Here is a 19,130-nt window from a genome sequence, read left to right as displayed (position 1 = left end):
GCTTGTGAGTCCTGTTTCCTAAGTACCCCCGCCCTGACACCTCCAGAAGACATCAACACCCATCTCCTCGGATGCTCCTGTCCCCACCCTGTGCCCCAAATTCCTGAGGTTAGGCAACTGGAACACTTTTTGCATCCGTCTCACCTAGCCTTCCCCCTCCCTGATGTCCGGCTCTCTCTGTTTCAACACAGGCTCTCACTCACAATTAAGCTTCATTACCTTATCGGTGGATAGGCCCTGAGTCACTGGAGGAGGGATCCTGGACTGCCCAGCCCTGCTACCTTCTCGGAACCTACAGTATAAGGGGCAGTGGCAAGAAGGAAGCCTCTGGAAAGCAGGGGAGCTGGGAACAGAGAGAGGAGGCTGTGGGTCCTGAGGGAGGTGGAGTCAGAAGCAGAGAGAACAAGGCAGGAGGTCCCATAGTCCAGAGGAAGAGAGAAGGAACAAGAAACAGATTGGGCTGTAAAGATCCTGAGGGGAGAGATGAAGCTCCGGGGGTCCCTGGCCTGCCTGCTGCTGGCCCTCTGTCTGGGAAGCGGGGCAGCTAGCCCACTGCAGAGCGGAGGCGAGGGCACGGGCTCAAGTGCCGCAGAAGGGGTGGGCGATGCCATCGGAGAGGCTGTGGGCGAGGGGGCGAAGGAAGCAGCCAGCTCTGGGATCCAGAACGCCCTTGGCCAGGGGCACGGCGAGGAAGGTGGCTATGCACTGAGGGGGGCCAGAGGGGACGCTTTCGACCACAGGCTCGGGGAGGCAGCTCGATCTCTGGGGAATGCTGGGGACGAGGTCCGCAGACAGGCTGAGGATGTCGTTCGACGTGGGATGGATGCTGCCCACAACTCCGGGTCTTGGGTGAGTGGCTGGGAAGCTGGGTGTGCTGGTCGGGGCAAGAACTCGAGAAATGGGTCCAGGGTGAAGAGATGGTTCCTGGGTGGCTGTCTGGGACTGTTGCTTTGGTTGTCATGCATCTCCTCTCCTCTTCCTCCCCCCACCCCAGGATGGTGCCGGCTCCCTCTCTCTCTTATGATTGCCAGAGATGGGCACACTAAGGATGGGTGTATTGTCCTTTCAGGGGACGTCTGGAGGCCATGGAATGTTTGGCTCTCAAGGTGGTGCTGGAGGCCATGGCAATCCCGGTGGTCAAGGGACCCCCTGGGCCTCAGAAGGCAACTTTGGAACCAACTCTCAGGGTGGCTCTGTGGGTCAGGGTGGTGACGGCAGGTCATTCAACTATGAGACCAATGCTCAGGTAAAGTCACCACCCAGATCCATCCCTCAGCCCTGCCCTCCCCACCCTACCTTGTGGTCTGGATCCTGAACTGGGTTTCGCCCTCCCTGCAGGGAGCTCTGGCTCAGCCTGGCTACGGGTCGGTGAGAGGCAACAACCAAAACTCCGGGGTAAGGTAGACGGGAAGGGTGTCCGGGTGTATGCGACAGAGCAGGGGAGGAGCAACGAGGAAAGGGAGAGGAAGGGAAGGGATGGAGGCCGCAGGCCAGGGAAGAGGGAGAGCACTGGAAGGGGGCAAGGAAGCCACGACCCAGGCAGCAGAGCGGCCTGGCCTGTGGCCGTGGCTTTGACATCTCTGCCCTTGTGGGGTCCCCTTCCATCCACAGTGTACCAACCCCCCACCATCTGGCTCCCGTGAAAGCAACTATGAGGTAAGAGGAGGCGTGGCCTGCGTTCAGGTCTGGGAAGGCTGGGCTGCATTACTTTCTAGGTGGCTGGGGTTATGCAGGGACAAGGGCAAGTGTAGGGACCCTGCCCTTAGACACTGTGCTGTTCTTCTGGCTCGCAGGGAAGCAGCAGTGGTGGCGGCAATGGTGGCGGCAATGGTGGCAGCAATGGTGGCCACGGCAGCAACAGCGGCAATAGCCATGGCGGCGGCAGCCACGGCAACAGTGGCCACGGCAGCAGCCACGGCAGCAGCGGCCAAGGCAACAGCGGCAGCGGCAGCGGCAGTTCTGGTTCCCGGGTAAGTTTCTTCCTTGGGATGGGGTGACGGTCCTGATGGTGAGGACCCGGGCTCTAGGGTTTCTCTTACAGCTGTCACAACCCTAGAGTGGATGGCTTCAGTGACAGGGTCATCCTGAGAGTCCTGGTTCCCCACCCTCCCAGCCCTAATTACAGGGTTCCTTATGAAGGGGCTCTGACTTCCTACACTGCCTACTCCCTTCCTGTGCAAGCTACCGTGGAGAGATAGCTCTGGCTCAGGTCTAACCTTTGCTCCTTGCTGAGTAGAACTGAGGGTGAGGGGAAGGAAGAAGACAGGTAGGCATAGGATAATATTGTTCTCTCCAGCACCTGGAAGGCTGAGGCAGGAGGATTCTGTGAGTTTGAGGCCAGCCAGGGCTACATCTCAAACAAAGCAAACAACTTGTTTGGGATGCTTGGGGAGAACGGGGTGGGGGTGGGCTGTCGTCATGGAGACTCAACGACGGCTGTGGTGTAGACAACACTGGTCACTGCACATGTGAGGCCCCCATGTGATGGGCGAGAGAGCTAGAAGTGAGCACCCCAGAAATGAGCCCCAAGAGAAGTGTCAAACTCGGGCCGCACAAGTTTCCGTAGGGGTCAAAGGGGGCACGTATGGAGGCTGCTGGCACGAGGTGGGCAGAGGGTGTTGGTCTAGCATGTACAAGGTCCTGGGTTCCACCCCCAGGTCCATACAAGCCTAGTGTGGTGACTCATGGAATCCTAGCTCCCCGGGGTGGCGGCAGGATCAGGAGTTAGGGTCATCCACGGCTACTTAAAATGAGTTCAGGGTTATTCTGGGCTACAGGAATGAATAGATAAATAAATAAGGCGCTGTTACATCACCAGTGCCTTTGTGTGCGGAGTCTGAGAGTGCCTCTCTCCCCATTCAGGAAATAGAGACGTCTAATTTTGATGAAGGCTATTCAGTCTCCAGGGTAAGGACTCCAGGGTCCCCTCTTTTTATTTTTATTTTGTAAGAAAGGGTGCATAAAGAAGGGCGGGGGTGGAACATGCCCTAGCCTGTCCCCTAGCGGCAGCTTCTTTAAGAAATGCTTTGTGAGGTGTGTACGTGTATGTAGGTACCCGTTCATGAATGTGGGAGCCCATGGCAGCTAGACTGATGGGCCCTGGCGCTGGAGTTACAGGCGGTCGTGAGAGTCCTGGGAACTGAACTTGGGTCCTCTGGAAGAGTATGTGTTCGTAACCTCTGAGTCATCTCTTCAGCCTCACCCACAGTGGCAGCTTCTTATAGTTGTGTGTGTGTGTGTGTGTGTGTGTGTGTTGGAGAACTAACAGCTCAGATTCCCCAAATCACTGCCTATTTCCAAACTCCAGGCCATACTTGGCCTTCTTTTACTGAAATTCAGTTGCCCCTAGCAACCGAAGGTGAGGGAAGAATGGAGGCTGGAGAGATGGCTGGGGAACTCCTGGGTCCCTTAGCACACACTTTTAAGACATTGTGCGGATTCTTTCCTTGCAGGGAACTGGCTCGTCCTCGGGCAGCAGAGGTGGAAGCGGCGGTGGAAACAAACCTGAGGTGGGTGGTCAGGGAGGGCATGTGGACACAGATGCTGGAAGAGGGCCCGGGGATGGGTGGACACAGATGCTGGAAGAGGGGCCGGGGATGGGTGGACACAGATGCTGGAAGAGGGGCCGGGGATGAGGCTTGGCTGAATATGGGGTGTGGCTGTCTCCCAAGGGGAGCTGATTGCTGTACTGAGACCATGGGGGCTGAGATTGTAGATCAGTGGGAGATTGAGAAAAAACAAAACAAAACATCTTTTCCTCACAGTGTGACAACCCAGGGGATGATGAGCGCTCGGCCGGAGGATCCAGGAGCCAGGTGAGAGTCAAACTCACTTGTCCAGTGGCAGCCTTTTGCCACTGTGGCCATGCCGTGGCCTCAGGAGCCCACTCAGCTCAGCCTCCTTACTGATGCTCACCTCCATCCACCCCTTGGAGGGAACCCAAACAGAGACCCTTAAAATACCAAGTCTCTGAAGTCACAGTGGACAACCGGACAGCATTCCTTCTGTGTGTGTGTGTGTGTGTGTGTGTGTGTGTGTGTGTGTGTGTGTGTGTGTGTGCGCGTGCCGCCAGGGATTGAACCACCGGCCTTGTTCATGCTAGGCAATCACTCTACCAATGGCCCACAGCCCTTCACTGGGGGATTCTAGGCAGGGGCTCTAACTGCTGAACCACATCCTCAGGCCCTCAGTGCTGGGTTCTAGGCAGGGGCTCTACCATGGAACTAGTCTTTCTTTTCTTCTTTTCTTTTCTTTTCTTTTCTTTTCTTTTCTTTTCTTTTCTTTTCTTTTCTTTTCTTTTCTTTTCTTTCTTCTCTTCTCTTCTCTTCTCTTCTCTTCTCTTCTCTTCCCTCCCTCCCTCCCTCCCTCCCTCCCTCCCTCCCTCCCTCCCTCCCTTCTTTCCTTTAAGACAATATCTCACTAACAGGATCAGTCCATACTGGCCTCAAACACACAGAAATCCCTTTGCCTTAGCCTTGTAAGTGCTGGGATTACAGACATAAATCACCAAGTCCAGCTTCTTTTTAGTTTTTACCTTGAGACAGGGGCTCACTAAGTTCCTCAGACTGGCCTTGAACTCCCTAAACAGTAGCTCAAACAGGCCTTAAACTTGGATGGCAAACTCTCAGGCATTATGCTTTGCTTTATATCCAGATGAGGCTGGGAGGAATCCATGCGGAAACCAGTCCGATTTCATTCACTTGTTTTTGAGAAAGGCTCTCACTCGAGCCCAGGCTAACTTCACACTTTTGATCCTCCTGCCTCCGTCTCTTGAGTGCCACTGTGCCCACTGTCAATATTTTATCAGCCCGTTTTAGAGACAGTCATCCCAAATGTCCCATCCCTGGCCAGTAACCAGAATCCAGCGAACTCCAGTAGAGGAGCAGAACACATACACACTTTCCTAGTTATTCTGGAAATCGGGGCACTAAGGTCAGCACCCCCAGTGATGCTGGCTGAGTAAGTGTGACATTCCCGTCCACACCTAGAGGTCTTGTGCAAAATGCAGGTTGAGCCAGCAGATCTGGGGTGGGGCTGGGACTCACAGTTTCTCATCCGTTCCTTGGGGATGCTGTGGCTGCTGGGCTGGGCCCTGGTGGCAGCAGAGGTAATTGAGCAAGGGGCAAGATGAGATGGGGGAAGACAGAGAGGCGGGGGAGGCTGAGCACAGGCGGTTCCCGAAGAACGTGAATATTAGGGTGCTAACTTTCATGGGTTCCCAGATTTGAAGAGCAGCTCTTTCAGCTTGTTAACTCTTGTTCCTTTACTTATTTATCATTTATTTTTTAAATCAGTTTTAAGAACACAGGAGTCAGCTGGGTGTGGTGTCTCAAGCCTTTAGAGACTGCACTCAGCAGGCAGAGGCAGGCAGATCTCTGTGAGTTCCAGGCCAGTCTGGTCTATGCAGAGAAACCCTGTCTTGAAAAACAAACAAACAAACAAACAGACAGACAAACAGACAAGAAGAAGAACAGAGGGAGTCAATAACATCACTGTTTCGATGGTCTCTGACACTGGTGTATTATTTTAAATGTCGATTATTTTCTAGTAATTAGAAGTACTTACATATTTTTTCTGCTTTTCTTTCTTTTATGGTACTTTAGCAGAGAACAGGGAGGCCCCAGAGGTCCCAGGGGACATTAGGGCAGGGGGACAGCAGCCTTTGAGCATAGATACTCTGCTTGCAAATGAAACAGTAGTCCCAAGTCAGTAGCAATACTAACTAGCAGGTATCCCGCATCCGGGCCAGGTCCCCAGCGAGCTCTGGGAACGAGGAGCAGACAATGGAGCTGCTGACTTTGGCTAAGCAGCATAGCCGCATACCGTGTGCCGCTTCAACCCACAGGCTCACCGGCTGCCGCTCCCTTTCCGCCCAGTGCAGACACCAGCCCATCTGGAGTTTCTAGTCTGTCAATTTAGTCCAGCAGCCTGGCCAGGGGAAGATTCAGTTGACTTAGAGGCAATGGCACTTCTCACTGGGTTCTGGAGAAATAAATATTAACAGAGGGTGACGTACTATTAAGCGTAAGTGATCAGTCACTGGCCCACAGGTGAGAGGTTGAAGTAGGATCTGGTAGAGTCACGGGAGAGAAGACTCTGTCTACACTTCCCTGTCCACCCCTGCACCTGTCTGTCCTGCCCTCTCCTCCCAAACCGACGTCTGCACTTTATGTCTCCCTAGGAAAGCAGAGAAAGCAGCCGTCTCCTTGGGGGCTCCCACGACTACCAGGTGAGTCAGGGGACAGCGGGGCGGCTTAGCAGAAGGGACGGTGGAGAGTGGGACAGAATGTCAAGAGACAAAAATACCTATTTCTTCTCCCAAGCTGCCCTTAAACTGCTGAGTGACTACCAGGAAACCAAAATGGCGGCTGGGAACTCCCTCCCTCCTTCCATTTGGGATCAGAGCCATACTGATGGCAGATGTGATATCAGACAAAAGGAAAAAGAACAGAGACTAGGCCTGGAGGCAAGACTTATAATCCCAGTTACTAGGGAGGATGAGGCAGGAGGGTCACAAATTCAAGGACTGGTCTATAGAGTGTGTTCAAGGCCATTCTGGGGCAACTTAGAGAAATCCTATTTTAAAAAAGCAAAAGAGAACCAGGGCATGGCTCAGTGGTAGAGCCCCTGCCTAGAATCCCCCAGTGAGGGGCTGGGGTGTGGCTCAGTGGTAGAGCCCCTGCCTAGAATCCCCCAGTGAGGGCTGGGTGTGGCTCAGTGGTAGAAGCCCCTGCTCAACATATGTGAGACTCTAGGTTCAGTTTCCAGTGATACCTGTCCGCTGAATAGAGATCAACAGAATACACATGCATATACATATATATGCATATATATACATACAGACATACATATATGTACATTTAAATGTGCTTAATAGGTAAGTATTGAGAAGAGGAAAGTTGCTGAACTTTGGGTATAAAGATGGGGGTTAAAAGTCAGGTCCACCACTCATCATCTAGGCTTTTTCAGGCAAGTCAATTGACCTCTTTGAATCTGGCTCCCTAGCATAAGAAGGGACAGTGAACCCTGACCTGCCCATCTTCCTTCGCTACTGTTGACTTCTCTGTATCATAATCAAACTGAGGTAATGCAGGGTCTAGACGGCAGGCCACTTCTGGAGAAATGAAGTCATTGCAAATCCATCCCACGCTGTGGTCCTAGGAGCCCAGTGGGACCACACATTACCTCTCATCATTTTCACTGGCCTTTGTTGGGGCCAGGCAGAAGGAAGTGGAGGCGAAAATGTGACCATTAGACATGGTGGTGGATCACTGTAACAAATGTAGACCTGGGAGGTTGACACAGGAAGATCACTGCCAAGTTTGGGGCCAGCCTGGGCTACAAAGTGTGTGCATGTCTCGAGAGATCGGGTCAGCTGTGTGGTTGAAGTCATTCGTCTTTTTGAGCTGGAAGTTCAGGAGTGCGAGAGAGAAGAGAAAAGGCTATGGCGAGGAGGAGAGACGCAGGGCCATTGGTGGAGATGGGTGGGCCTGGGCTAGACCGGCAGGCACTTGTGTGATGGTGAACGTGAGCCTTGAACATGGCTTCCTTTCCCCTCCCCAGGAGCATGGGTCCAATGGGAATGGTGAATACAATGAAGCCGTCAGTGGACTCAAAGCTGTGGTGAGTGAAGCTCTTACTCCACTTTGGACGGGGACTGGGGTGTCGGGCATCCTTGTGTCTCGTTCCTTCCTGACACCCGCATCTCCTGCCTCTGCCTCTTGCTCACAAAGTGGACTCTTAACTTCCTGCTGTTTCTCATCCATTCCTTAGAACTCCGACCCGTCTTCCTTGCCCTTCAACTTTGACAGTTTCTGGGAGGTAAGCTGCTTGCCCCCCCCCCAGGAGAAGTAACCCCACTTTCTCAGTCCTCCCGGTCCCAAGAGAAAGCCATGGTCCTGACCTTTTCTTTAAAATGTTTAAATTTTGCTTTCATTTTATACATATGAGTGCTTCACCTCCATATATGTCTGAGTACCGCATGTGTATCTGGTGGCCGCAGAGGCCAGAAGAGGGCATTAGATCTCTTGGAACTGGAATTGGAGATGGCTGTGAACCACCATGCGGGTGCTGGGAATAGAACTCAGATCCTTTGGAAGAGCATCCAGTGCTCTTGACCTTTTCTGGCCTGAAAAACAAAACAAAAGAAAACAAAACAAAAAGCCAGACATTGTTTCATGATCTGATTTGGACATTTCTTTTTGTTTTCTCTGCAGAATTTTAAATCCAAGTTGGGTTTCATTAACTGGGATGCCATAAACAAGGTAAGGACCGGAAGGCCATGCCCTGATGGTTTGAGAGCAGAGGACCAGAGGGAGAAGAGCTAGACATCTTCACGATGAGGCAGGAGAATAGTAATCATGATCATTTGGCAAATGATCAAACCAAATGCATCTATGTGGGGAGCCAATGGAGACTTGGAAAGATAGGGTGAATTAGGAAATCGTTGGGTCCTGGCAATGAGCAGAGGAGATGACTGTCTTTAATATCTTAATGTGAAGAACCAGGTGACTCCTCAGCCTCAGTCTCCCCTTTAGACCTGTGAGGTACAGGTTTGTCATCTCTGCAACTGGGAAGACAAAGCAACAGGATTGGCAAATTGAAGGCCACCCTGGACTCAAAGAGCGAGTTCATAGCTTGCTTGGGCAATTTAAGAGATGATATCTCAAATTTAAAGTCCATCAGTGAAGGTCTGTCTTGAAATTCAGTGGTAGAGCCCCTGCCTAGAATCCCCCAGTGAGGGCCTGGGGGTGTGGCTCAGTGGTGGAGCTGCTTACCTAGCACTGGTGAAACTCTGGGTTCAATACCAGCTCTACACAAAAGGGATTAGGCAGACTGAGTAGGCATGATCCTAGGGAATTCACTGAATGGGGAGTCATGTGGACCTACAAGGTCATATGTAGATTGAAAAAACAAGAGAGACAAGGAGAATGGACAGGGAGCTGCTGAGTACCAGATGTGTGACAGGTCTTGGGAGTGACCCTGCTCACATATAATCCTCACAGCTGGAGCAGTGAGACCCTTCCTTCTTCTCCCATCCTACCCTTCCCTTTCACAGTGGATGCCCTTGGACAGGATAGTTTGACATCATGATAGCTTGATGGAAAATGAGAGGGATGAAAGAAAAAGAAAAATCTAAATTCCCCAGGCAGAAACCGTGACTATGGATGGCAAATAGTGCCCGTTTAGACCACTTTTTAAAATGTTTACCTTTCTTAAAAATTTAAAATTTTGTTATTTGTGTGTCTCTTTCTGTGTGTTGGGGAGTGGTACCCATGGAGGCCAGAAGAGGGCATTGGATTCCTTGGAGCTGGAGTTACAGGCAGTTGTGAGCTGCCTGATGTGGGTGCTGGGAACTGAATTCTGACCTCTGCAAGAACAAGTACTCTTAAATCCTGAGCCATCTCTCCAGCCCTAATTTTAGTTCAAAGAATTCATTTTTTTTTTCAGTGCTTGGAATTGAACCTAGGGCCAAAAGAGAGCTAGACACAGTGCTCTACCATTGAGCCACACCCCCAGCCCCTCAATGGGGGATTCTAGGCAGGGGCTCTACCATTGAGCCACTCCCCCAAGCCCTCCCTGAGCGATTCTAGGCAGGGGCTCTACCACTGAGCCACACCCCAGCCCCTCACTGGGGGGGATTCTAGGCAGGGGCTCTACCACTGAGCCATGCCCCAGCCCCTTACTGGGGGGATTCTAGGCAGGGGCTCTACCACTGAGCCATGCTCCAGCCCCTCACTGGGGGATTCTAGGCAGGGGCTCTACCACTGAGCCATGCCCCAGCCCCTCACTGGGGGATTCTAGGCAGGGGCTCTACCACTGAGCCACACCCCAGCCCCTCATTGGGGATTCTAGGCAGGGGCTCTACCACTGAGCCACACCCCAGCCCCTCACTGGGGGATTCTAGGCAGGGGCTCTACCATTGAGCCATGCTCCAGCCCCTCACTGGGGGATTCTAGGCAGGGGCTCTACCACTGAGCCACACCCCAGCCCCTCACTGGGGGATTCTAGGCAGGGGCTCTACCACTGAGCCATGCTCCAGCCCCTCACTGGGGGATTCTAGGCAGGGGCTCTACCACTGAGCCACGCCCCAGCCCCTCACTGGGGGATTCTAGGCAGGGGCTCTACCACTGAGCCACACCCAGCCCCTCATTGGGGATTCTAGGCAGGGGCTCTACCACTGAGCCACACCCCAGCCCCTCACTGGGGGATTCTAGGCAGGGGCTCTACCATTGAGCCACACCCCCAGCCCCTCACTGGGGGATTCTAGGCAGGGGCTCTACCACTGAGCCACACTCCAACCCCTCACTGGGGGATTCTAGGCAGGGGCTCTACCACTGAGCCACCTCTCTAGCATTCTTTTTCACTTTTTATTTTGAGACAAAGTTACATTAAGTTGTGAAAGCAGTCCTTAAACTCATGATCCTCCTGCCTCAGCCTCCTGAGTAGCTAGAATGACAGACCTGAGATGCTCAAGAGAGTTGGAGGGTGTTAAGAAACAACAGTACACACCCAAGAGATGGGGTGGCCTTATCATGAGTCACCAAGACACATTTAAAATATATATATAAATTACTTGCCAAAGTTTAAAAACTGGATGACTTCACCTAGTGCCTTAGGTGTCTGGCTTATCTTGAATGATTTGGCCTCTCTGGGACGCCCCTTCATGGGACAGAGTGGTCCTACTTTATGCTGTGGACCCTTGTTCTCTAGAAGCTACTCTGAGCCTGTCTGTCAAGCTTTCCAGCCACCTGATTGGCCCTTTGAGCTGCTGAAATTTTAATCCTTATCCTAAAACATCCTTCCCAAGACTTGGGGTCTCTGTGGGAGAGTGGGCCATGGTGAAATGGGAACAGAATTGTCCAAAGCTCAGGAAAGCCTGCTTGACTTCTGAGGGATGAGGTGACGGTAGGAGAGATGCGTGTTTTCCAGTGGCAACAAATTTCTGGTTTAAATGGAAAAAATAGATTCTCTTTTATTTTTGTGCTTTATTATTTAACTTTGAGACAGAGCCTCCCAATGTAGCTCAGGCTAGCCTTGAACTCACTCGGTAGCCCACGTTTACCTCAAACCTGAGCGTTTCCTGACTCAGCCTCCTGAGTGCTGGGCTTCCAGGCACAAATAGCATGCCTGGAAAGAGAGGTCTGTTTTTAAAGAAAACAGTTTCTGGTGGGGCAAGCCTCTTTGCTGTGGTCCTTGGGGACTAAGGATCCCCTAGGAGGCCAGGACACAGGCTGACACGTCACCAAGCATTTTTGCCCATCTGGGGGATGCTAGCTAGGTGGGATTCACAGGGACTGGCCTCTCAGCAGGTCAGTCTGGAAGAAGGGGGAGGCGGAGCTGGGCAGGAGAGGGCACTCAGCTCTAGTCTTCCCCGGTGGGAGGGGGAGGAGAGAGCTGAGCACTTCAGCCAGTGGGGTGAGGGAGAGGACCTGGGGTTTGTGTGGAGTGATGACAGTCTTAGATGATCCATGCAGAATTTGAGGGCAGGCTTCCCTGGCAGCCCCGCCCCCTGTCCACTGCTCCCCCAGAGATCCCGACTCCTCTAGCTGCCTCTTAGAACCCATTTCTCTGCTCAGGACAAAGGGAGCTTTCGCAAACCATGACCACCAGAGGAGGAGCTGCCAGCTGGATGGGAGTCCCACCATGCCCTCACCCCGACTCTCACCCTGGCCCCTGGAAATAAACCATAGCTCTCCCACACTGCGGTCTCTGCTCCTTTCTTCGCCTCCACTGTTGTCCTGGGAGGGGGCAGGGAGATGTGCTGGTGACTGTGGTAGCCCTGGGTCCTGAGGGGCTTGTGAGGGACAGAGCTGGGCGTGGGCAGGCACACAGCACGGACAGCTAGCCAGTCTCTCTCTCTCCATTTCCAGGTTCTGGGGTCCCTAGGGACTCCCAGCATGCCTTTCACACACTAGTTCCGAGGCGTCTTGGGTGGGGGTCAGGGCTTTGGATGAGCAGCGGCGGGCTCCCTGCTAACCTGTCCCCCATCTTTTGTTCACAGGGCCGCCTCCCGCCCCCCAGCACGCGAGCCTTGCTCTACTTCCGCAGACTCTGGGAGGTAGGAGAAGTCCCACTTTCCAAAGGCCTGGGGAACTTGACCATCATGCCCCTACCATGTGTCCCGCACAGCAGCTGTAGCCGCCTACCCGAAACATCGTTCCTCGTTTGGGGGTGTTTGTTTCATTTCTGCAATGCTGGGGATCCAATTGGAGCTTTGCACGTGCTGAGCAGGCCCGGTTACTAAGCGACACCCCCCCCCAGCTCCTCCCTCACTTTTTTTCAGCTGTTATTGTATGTTTCTGAGGGGGGATCTCACCATGTAGCCCTAGCTGGCTTTGAACTCGCTAGCTGGCCGAGGCTGGCCTTGAATTCACTGTGTGACCTGGGCTAGCTTGGGACCCAAATCCTCATGTCTTGGCTTTCGGAGTGCAGGGGTTCTGGGTGTGTACCCTGCACCCGACGACTCTCCTCATCTCTGAGATAGGCCATCTCATTATATTTTATCCCCAACACTATCTCAGATTCAAGCACCCTCAGCTTCCCAAATGCTTATCTTCACCCAAGCCACACCTGGCCCTCCCTGCGGCCACCTGGCACCGGCCCAGTGTGCCGTCATTTCCTCCTCTCAGTTCTGACACCACGGACACTCTCTCACCCATTCTTCTCCTTCCAGAATTTCAAACGCAAAACTCCCTACTTCAACTGGAAACAGATTGAGGTAAGGGGGTTGACGGAACTTCTCATTTTGGGGTGAGGCAACCTAGCTCTGTGGACTCAGGGTGGGCAGTCCGTGACAGATGGCTTACTGGCATCCCTGCCCGCCCGGGTTTCCTCCTGCCCCTGGAGAGGGAGGAGAACTTCCCTTCCCACTTTTTTTGGTTTGTGCAATCCTGAGCTGGGTGGAGCGGGAGAGAAGCTATGAGTCAGGAGGGAGGTGGGAGGGGTCTCCGTAGGATAAAATCCCAGGGCCAGAGGCTTGGGCCTCATTACACCAGAGCAGAACCATGAAGCCAGGCACTGTCTCGGTTCTGCTGCTTATGCTGCTGGGCGTGGCCTGGCGCGGAGACAGCCACAGCTGGGTGGGTACCAGGGGAAGTGGGTGGAGGGGAGACCCCAAGATGGGGAGGAAGAAAGGACTTGGGGTCAACTCTCAAGCGACGGCAGAGGGGTACAGGGGAGGACGCTGAGGGGAATCAGGCGTTCAGGTGGGTGCGGGAGGCCTGAACAGCTGGGTCTTGGGGAGAATGAGCAGGTCCACTGTGTCATCTAGAAAGCCACACAGCAATGCTGAATGGCCAGTGGCCTTTGGGAACCAGAACTGAGACAAGGCTGTCTGAGTTCCTCATGCACACATGTGGGACCTGAGTTACTACAGTGTAATTTTTTTTCAAGAAAAGCTAGAAATCTGATTTTAAATCATTTGCAACTATTTTTTTTTTTTAAAGAAGATCAAACAAAAAGTGTCTAGAGGCCTGTGAGTGACCAGTTTGTGACCTCAGTGTCAGAGCTGGTAGTGGAGCTAAGACTCAGTGTCAGGGGGCCGGGGGTGTAGCTCAGTGGTAGAGCCCCTGCCTAGAATCCCCCAGTGAGGGGCTGGGGTGTGGCTCAGTGGTAGAGCCCCTGCCTAGAATCCCCCAGTGAGGGGCTGGGGTGTGGCTCAGTGGTAGAGCCCCTGCCTAGAATCCCCCAGTGAGGGGCTGGGGTGTGGCTCAGTGGTAGAGCCCCTGCCTAGAATCTCCCAGTGAGGGGCTGGAGTGTGGCTCAGTGGTAGAGCCCCTGCCTAGAATCCCCCAGTGAGGGGCTGGGGTGTGGCTCAGTGGTAGAGCCCCTGCCTAGAATCCCCCAGTGAGGGGCTGGGGTGTGGCTCAGTGGTGGAGCCCCTGATCCTGGGTTTGATCCTTGTTGTCTGTGTCAGATGTGAGGAGCTGTGGGGAGCACACTGAAACTGCTTCAAATGCTTCCTTGCCTGTCTTCCCTTTCCTGGGAACTCACCTAATCACTGAGCTTTAGGCATCCCATGGAGAGTAACATTCAGTATAGCAGGATCAAGAGGCCTATAGGGAGATGTGGTGTCTGCCAGCACATGGCTGCCTAGGGCTGAGGGACACATGTGGGGTCATCTCCTTGGTTATTCTAGCACCGTCTCCACTCAGAGCTTCCAACCATGCAGCACCTGTGGGGGTGGTGTGTGTCCCACACTGTGGCATCTGTGGGGGTGGTGTGTGTCCCACACTGTGGCATCTGTGGGGGTGGTGTGTGTCCCACACTGTGGCATCTGTGGAGGTGGTGTGTGTCCCACACTGTGGCATCTGTGGAGGTGGTGTGTGTCCCACACTGTGGCATCTGTGGGGGTGGTGTGTGTCCCACACTGTGGCATCTGTGGGGGTGGTGTGTGTCCCACACTGTGGCATCTGTGGAGGTGGTGTGTGTCCCACACTGTGGCATCTGTGGAGGTGGTGTGTGTCCCACACTGTGGCATCTGTGGAGGTGGTGTGTGTCCCACACTGTGGCATCTGTGGGGGTGGTGTGTGTCCCACACTGTGGCACCTGTGGAGGTGGTGTGTGTCCCACACTGTGGCATCTGTGGGGGTGGTGTGTGTCCCACACTGTGGCACCTGTGGAGGTGGTGTGTGTCCCACACTGTGGCACCTGTGGAGGTGGTGTGTGTCCCACACTGTGGCATCTGTGGGGGTGGTGTGTGTCCCACACTGAGTCACCTGTGAGGTGGTGTGTGTGGGGGTGGTGTGTGTCCCACACTGTGGCATCTGTGGGGGTGGTGTGTGTCCCACACTGTGGCATCTGTGGGGGTGGTGTGTGTCCCACACTGTGGCATCTGTGGGGGTGGTGTGTGTCCCACACTGTGGCATCTGTGTGGGTGGTGTGTGTAGGGGTGGTGTGTGTCCCACACTGTGGCATCTGTGTGGGTGGTGTGTGTAGGGGTGGTGTGTGTAGGGGTGGTGTGTGTCCCACACTGTGGCACCTGTGGAGGTGGTGTGTGTCCCACACTGTGGCATCTGTGGGGGTGGTACTGTTGCCCAACTCTCCACCATTGCTCCCCAATCCTGAGTGTGGAAATCTGTGTCCTCTATCTGTCTGGGCCATCGGCATCCTCCAGTCCTACTGGACTTAGCTGGGACCATTACAGGGGTGGGGAGGGATAGGCAGAGCCCCAAGAGGAAGTAGAGCTGAGGCAGTGGCATGTCTGGGCTTTGGATGCTGGCAAGGCCTGGAGGGCGGCAGAACTGCTGACCACAGCTTCTGGCCCCTTTTTAGGACTCAGATCTATCATCACTGCAGAAGAGGGCAGGGGGCGCTGATCAGGTGAGTCCCTGTCCACAGGCTCCCCTGGAACGCCCTGGGTCTCTCTCTCAGCCCCATTCTCAAGGCTGGCTAACCTGAAATTCTCTCTGTTACTCCTCCTCCACCTCATAGTTTTCTCAGCCTGAAGCAGCGAGACAAGAGCTGTCAGCTGTCACAGCCAAGGCAAGCTATATCCTCTCCTGACCCCTAACTAAATGCCACCCTCCTCCTGGTCACCTACGCTTGCCTCCCATGTCACACTTGGGGAGCTGGGATAGGGACCAGGGAGGAGGAGGAAGGACCTGACGGGGTGGTAGGGACCAAGGAGGAGGAGGAAGGACCTGACGGGGTGATAGGGACCAGGGAAGAGGAGGAAGGACCTGACGGGGTGATAGGGACCAGGGAGGAGGAGGAGGACCTGACGGGGTGATAGGGACCAGGGAGGAAGAGGAAGGACCTGACGGGGTGGGCTCCAGTTGGTCCTGTGGGGTAATATGAAAGAAAGCCCACGTTACAAAGCGCGGGCTTCTAAGAAACCTGTTGTCTGGGCAAAAAAGTGTCGTGTTTATTACATAATGAAATGCCATCTTCCCGTCCCTCTGCACCCGCACACCCCTTTGTTTCCCCAGAACTACTACAATAACCCGCAGGGGAATCCTACTTACAACTGGCAATACTATGCCAAGACCACTCCCAAGGTGAGTTTTGAAAAACTCTGTCTCTGTCTCTGTCTCTGTCTCTGTCTCTGTCTCTCTCTCTCTGTGTGTGTGTGTGTGTGTGTGTGTGTGTGTGTGTGTGTGTGTGTGTTTGCTTGGAGCAGGGAGAGGCCTGCCTCCTTTCTCCATCACACTGCTTTGTAAGGGGGGACCCCAGTGTATGCCCCCCCCCACTGCCCTGAGAGATGCTTGGGGGTATGTGCAGGGGAGAAACCCGGCAACAAGATGCTTGCATACGGACAGATTACAGCCACCAGGCCAAACACACAGACTTGCTTCATAGTGTGGCTTTCTTGCCCTTTGTGGGGTGGAGGAAAGCAGCCTAGCACATCCTAGACGCTAAGCTTAGGGACTCTTGGTTGGTGGGAAATTGAATTCTTTGTGCCTCAGAGGAAATTAAAAGAAAAAAAGGTGGGGTGCGGACAACTGAGAGGTTTGTTTTGCGCAGTTGCAGAGAAGGCAGTCTTAGGGGCCCACGAGCTGGCTCAGCAGGTAAAGGGGCTTGCTGCTAAGCCTCACAACCTGAGATCGATCCCCTGGACCCACACGGTGGGAGGAGAGAACTGACCTTTGCATGTTGTCCTCTGACCTCTACTTGTGCACTGTGGCCCAAATACTCTTACAAAACAGACAAATAACAAACAAACAAGTCAGAAGGCGTTCTTAGGAGCTAGGGGTGCGGCTCTATGGCAGAGGGCCCATCTAGCAGAGGAAAGGCCCTGGGCTCCGTTCCTAGCATTGCACCCAACAGCCAGCCAGCCAACCAGTCAGGAAATAAGCCAGGTGATATTAGAACACCAGAGAGTGATGTGGTAGACACTAATGAGGCTTGAAAAGAAAAGCCAGACCAGCAACTTCCTTCCATTTCCCAGAACTCCGAGGCCCTGGCGAAAGAAACCGCTTCTAAGATTAGAGAACTCGGAGCTTGGTGGCTTGGGTTAGGGTGGGGCTGGTGGCTGAGGCAGGAGGATCACAAGTTCAAGGACTACCTGGGCTCCAGAGTTCAATCTAGCCCAGTCAACTTAGAGAGATTCTGTCTCATAAAGGTTAAAAAAAAAAAAAGAGCTAGGGATGTACTCAGCGGTAGGATGCTAGTCTAGTCTGTGTGAGGCATTTTACTTGGGAAGAAATGCCACCATAGGCTGACTTCCATCTACCCCATGGACAGGAGAGATCTCCTCCTATTCCTCCATTGTGTTGTGTGTTTGGGGGCGCATTACTCAGTATCATCCTGGATAAAATGTATGCTCCGGGGGAAAATCCACAGACTGAGTATCCTCAACCAGCCTGAAGGACCTTGCTGATAATGTTGGCTTGTGCCCACCAGAGGGGACCTTGGGGAGCCTGAGGCCAAGGTAGAGCCTAGAGAGGGCTGCCATGGCCTCATGTCACCTTCTTTGATCTTCTCTTTCCAGGGAGGAGTCACGCCTTCATCATCCTCGGTGAGTATGGGGGGTTGGGAGGACGCAGCTGGAGACAGAGGGACCTGACTGAGGCTGCTGAGGGTGGAGGTCACAGTGTGAGGTCTACTCAGCCATTCCCCTTGTCCCGCAGGCTTCCCGGGCACAGCCTGGCCTGCTGAAGTGGCTGAAGTTTTGGTAGGTAAGTGTCAGAGTGGGCCGCACAAGTGGGCTGAATGTCAGGAGTAGAAGTGGCCGCCTCTGGGGCAGCCTGAGAGCTGGGCATTTCCGTGGACTTCGGTGAGCAGCAGCAGAGCAAAAGTCAGGTTTCCTCGGGTGGATACAGAAGAGGGGTACCCTCTTTGTGGGACCTGGAAAAATGGTCCAGGACACATGGGACTGTGTGTGAGTGAGGATGAAGGGCTGAACAGAGAGGGAACCACACAGACACAGAACCAAGGAGAAGGCTGGTCTGTGGTGCTCACAGACGGACAAGCCTTCTAGGAGGCCAAGGTTCAGAGGCATGATGAAGTAAGGCCCCAGGCGGAAGTCTGTTCTTCTTGGTGAGGTTTTTGTTTTGCATTTTTGAGACAGGGTCTTTCTGTATAGCTCAGGGTGGCTTCGAACTACTAATTTCTCTCACCACAGCCTCCCAGGTGCTGGTGGCACAGGTGTGTACCACCATGCCTGGCCTGGAAAGGTTACTGAGCACCTCAGTGAGACCATAAAATTTGTTTCATGAGGAGACTGAAGGTGGGCAGGGCAGGAATCTTCGTGAAAGAGTTCGTCCCCATCGACGTGGGCATGACTGTGTTCTACCGTTTATTTTTCTCCTCCTTTGTTTTTTTTTCTAGAAAATTTCTTCTAGCCACTGCTGACACTTCATGAACACAGGTCTTCAGGGAGCTTGATTGTACTTACCCACAGTCCTCTCTGCTGGGACAGGGCTACCTGGGTGTTGACAACCCCCACATCATCCCACCTAGGGACCTGGTTTACCTGTTCTCATCCTCCTCATTTGGCTGTGGTGTCTCGGAGACAAACCAGCCTCGTTGGATAACCAGCCAGTGTCTTCCCCTTCTCCCGTTTGTGACGGGGAAGTTCCCATAATGCACTAGGAACTTCCTGCTTTCAAGCTTCTCCGTGGAAATAAAACACGACTTTGTTTTCCCAAGACTTTCTCCACTTGTCGTTCTTCAATACAACCCGGCTGACCTGGGTGTGGGGGAATGGAAGGATGGGTTTCTGGCTGAGAACCTTTTTCCTGAGTGCAGAATGAGAGATGTGGTTAGCTGGAGAGAGATGAGACCCGGGCTTAGGTTCGGGTAACACTGGTCGCAGCTAGCTGACGGCTTCATGCAAGTTTCTCCACCTTCCAAAACAAGTTTTGCCTAGCACACAAATACCGTGCTTACAGTAGCTGTAGGTGTTTGGTGGCCTGAGGAGGCTGTTCAAAACGCCAGACCAGTTCTGGGGGTGGGACACACAGGGACAGGGCAGGGCAGACCAGCTGTTAGGGTCCAAGAGAAGCCCCCAAGAAAGACCAACAGTCATGTATGCAATTTAGCAAGGGCGTTTATTTCCAAAACATGCTGGGGTGGCAAATAGCGACCCCAAAGGGCAGTCGCAGCTCCTTTTAAGCGGAGTTGCGGGAATTCCAGGGAGGAGGGATTAATCTGGTGCTGATTGGTGGAGGAAAGATTGGTCTGGG

The 19,130-nt window shown here is 53.6% G+C and overlaps 1 protein-coding gene across 2 annotated transcripts; it reads left to right on the top strand.

Moving 5' to 3' along the window:
* The first annotated feature begins 232 nt into the window (after window positions 1-232).
* Dmkn (dermokine) lies at window positions 233-18,593 on the top strand. 2 transcript variants are annotated; one of them, XM_042268458.2, is made up of 20 exons: window positions 233-849; window positions 1,070-1,246; window positions 1,339-1,395; window positions 1,612-1,656; window positions 1,794-1,970; window positions 2,863-2,907; window positions 3,453-3,509; window positions 3,765-3,815; window positions 6,182-6,229; window positions 7,564-7,623; window positions 7,774-7,821; window positions 8,217-8,264; window positions 12,005-12,061; window positions 12,677-12,721; window positions 15,277-15,324; window positions 15,436-15,486; window positions 15,933-16,001; window positions 17,435-17,461; window positions 17,574-17,621; window positions 18,274-18,593. In XM_042268458.2, the coding sequence occupies exons 1-19, from the start codon at window positions 484-486 to the stop codon at window positions 17,619-17,621; spliced, it is 1,524 nt and encodes a 507-aa protein (XP_042124392.1). In that variant the 5' UTR covers window positions 233-483; the 3' UTR covers window positions 18,274-18,593. The 2 variants fall into 2 exon arrangements, with proteins under 2 accessions (XP_042124392.1, XP_015855969.1); XM_016000483.3 differs by lacking the exons at window positions 233-849; window positions 1,070-1,246; window positions 1,339-1,395; ... (9 more) ...; window positions 12,005-12,061; window positions 12,677-12,721 and adding an exon at window positions 12,941-13,082.
* Window positions 18,594-19,130: the final 537 nt, after the last annotated feature.

The sequence above is a fragment of the Peromyscus maniculatus genome, chromosome 1, assembly GCF_049852395.1.
Source record: "Peromyscus maniculatus bairdii isolate BWxNUB_F1_BW_parent chromosome 1, HU_Pman_BW_mat_3.1, whole genome shotgun sequence".
NCBI lineage: Eukaryota > Metazoa > Chordata > Mammalia > Rodentia > Cricetidae > Peromyscus > Peromyscus maniculatus.
Note: the sequence above shows the minus strand (reverse complement) of the source record. Positions and strands in the feature narration are given on the sequence as shown.

Coding starts and splice junctions, on each gene's coding strand:
- Dmkn (XM_042268458.2), top strand. CDS start 484: ATGAAGCTCCGGGGGTCCCTGGCCTGCCTGCTGCTGGCCCTCTGTCTG. Junction 7,822..8,216: donor ACTTTGACAGTTTCTGGGAG/GTAAGCTGCTTG, acceptor TTTTCTCTGCAG/AATTTTAAATCCAAGTTGGG. Junction 15,325..15,435: donor GGGCAGGGGGCGCTGATCAG/GTGAGTCCCTGT, acceptor TCCACCTCATAG/TTTTCTCAGCCTGAAGCAGC.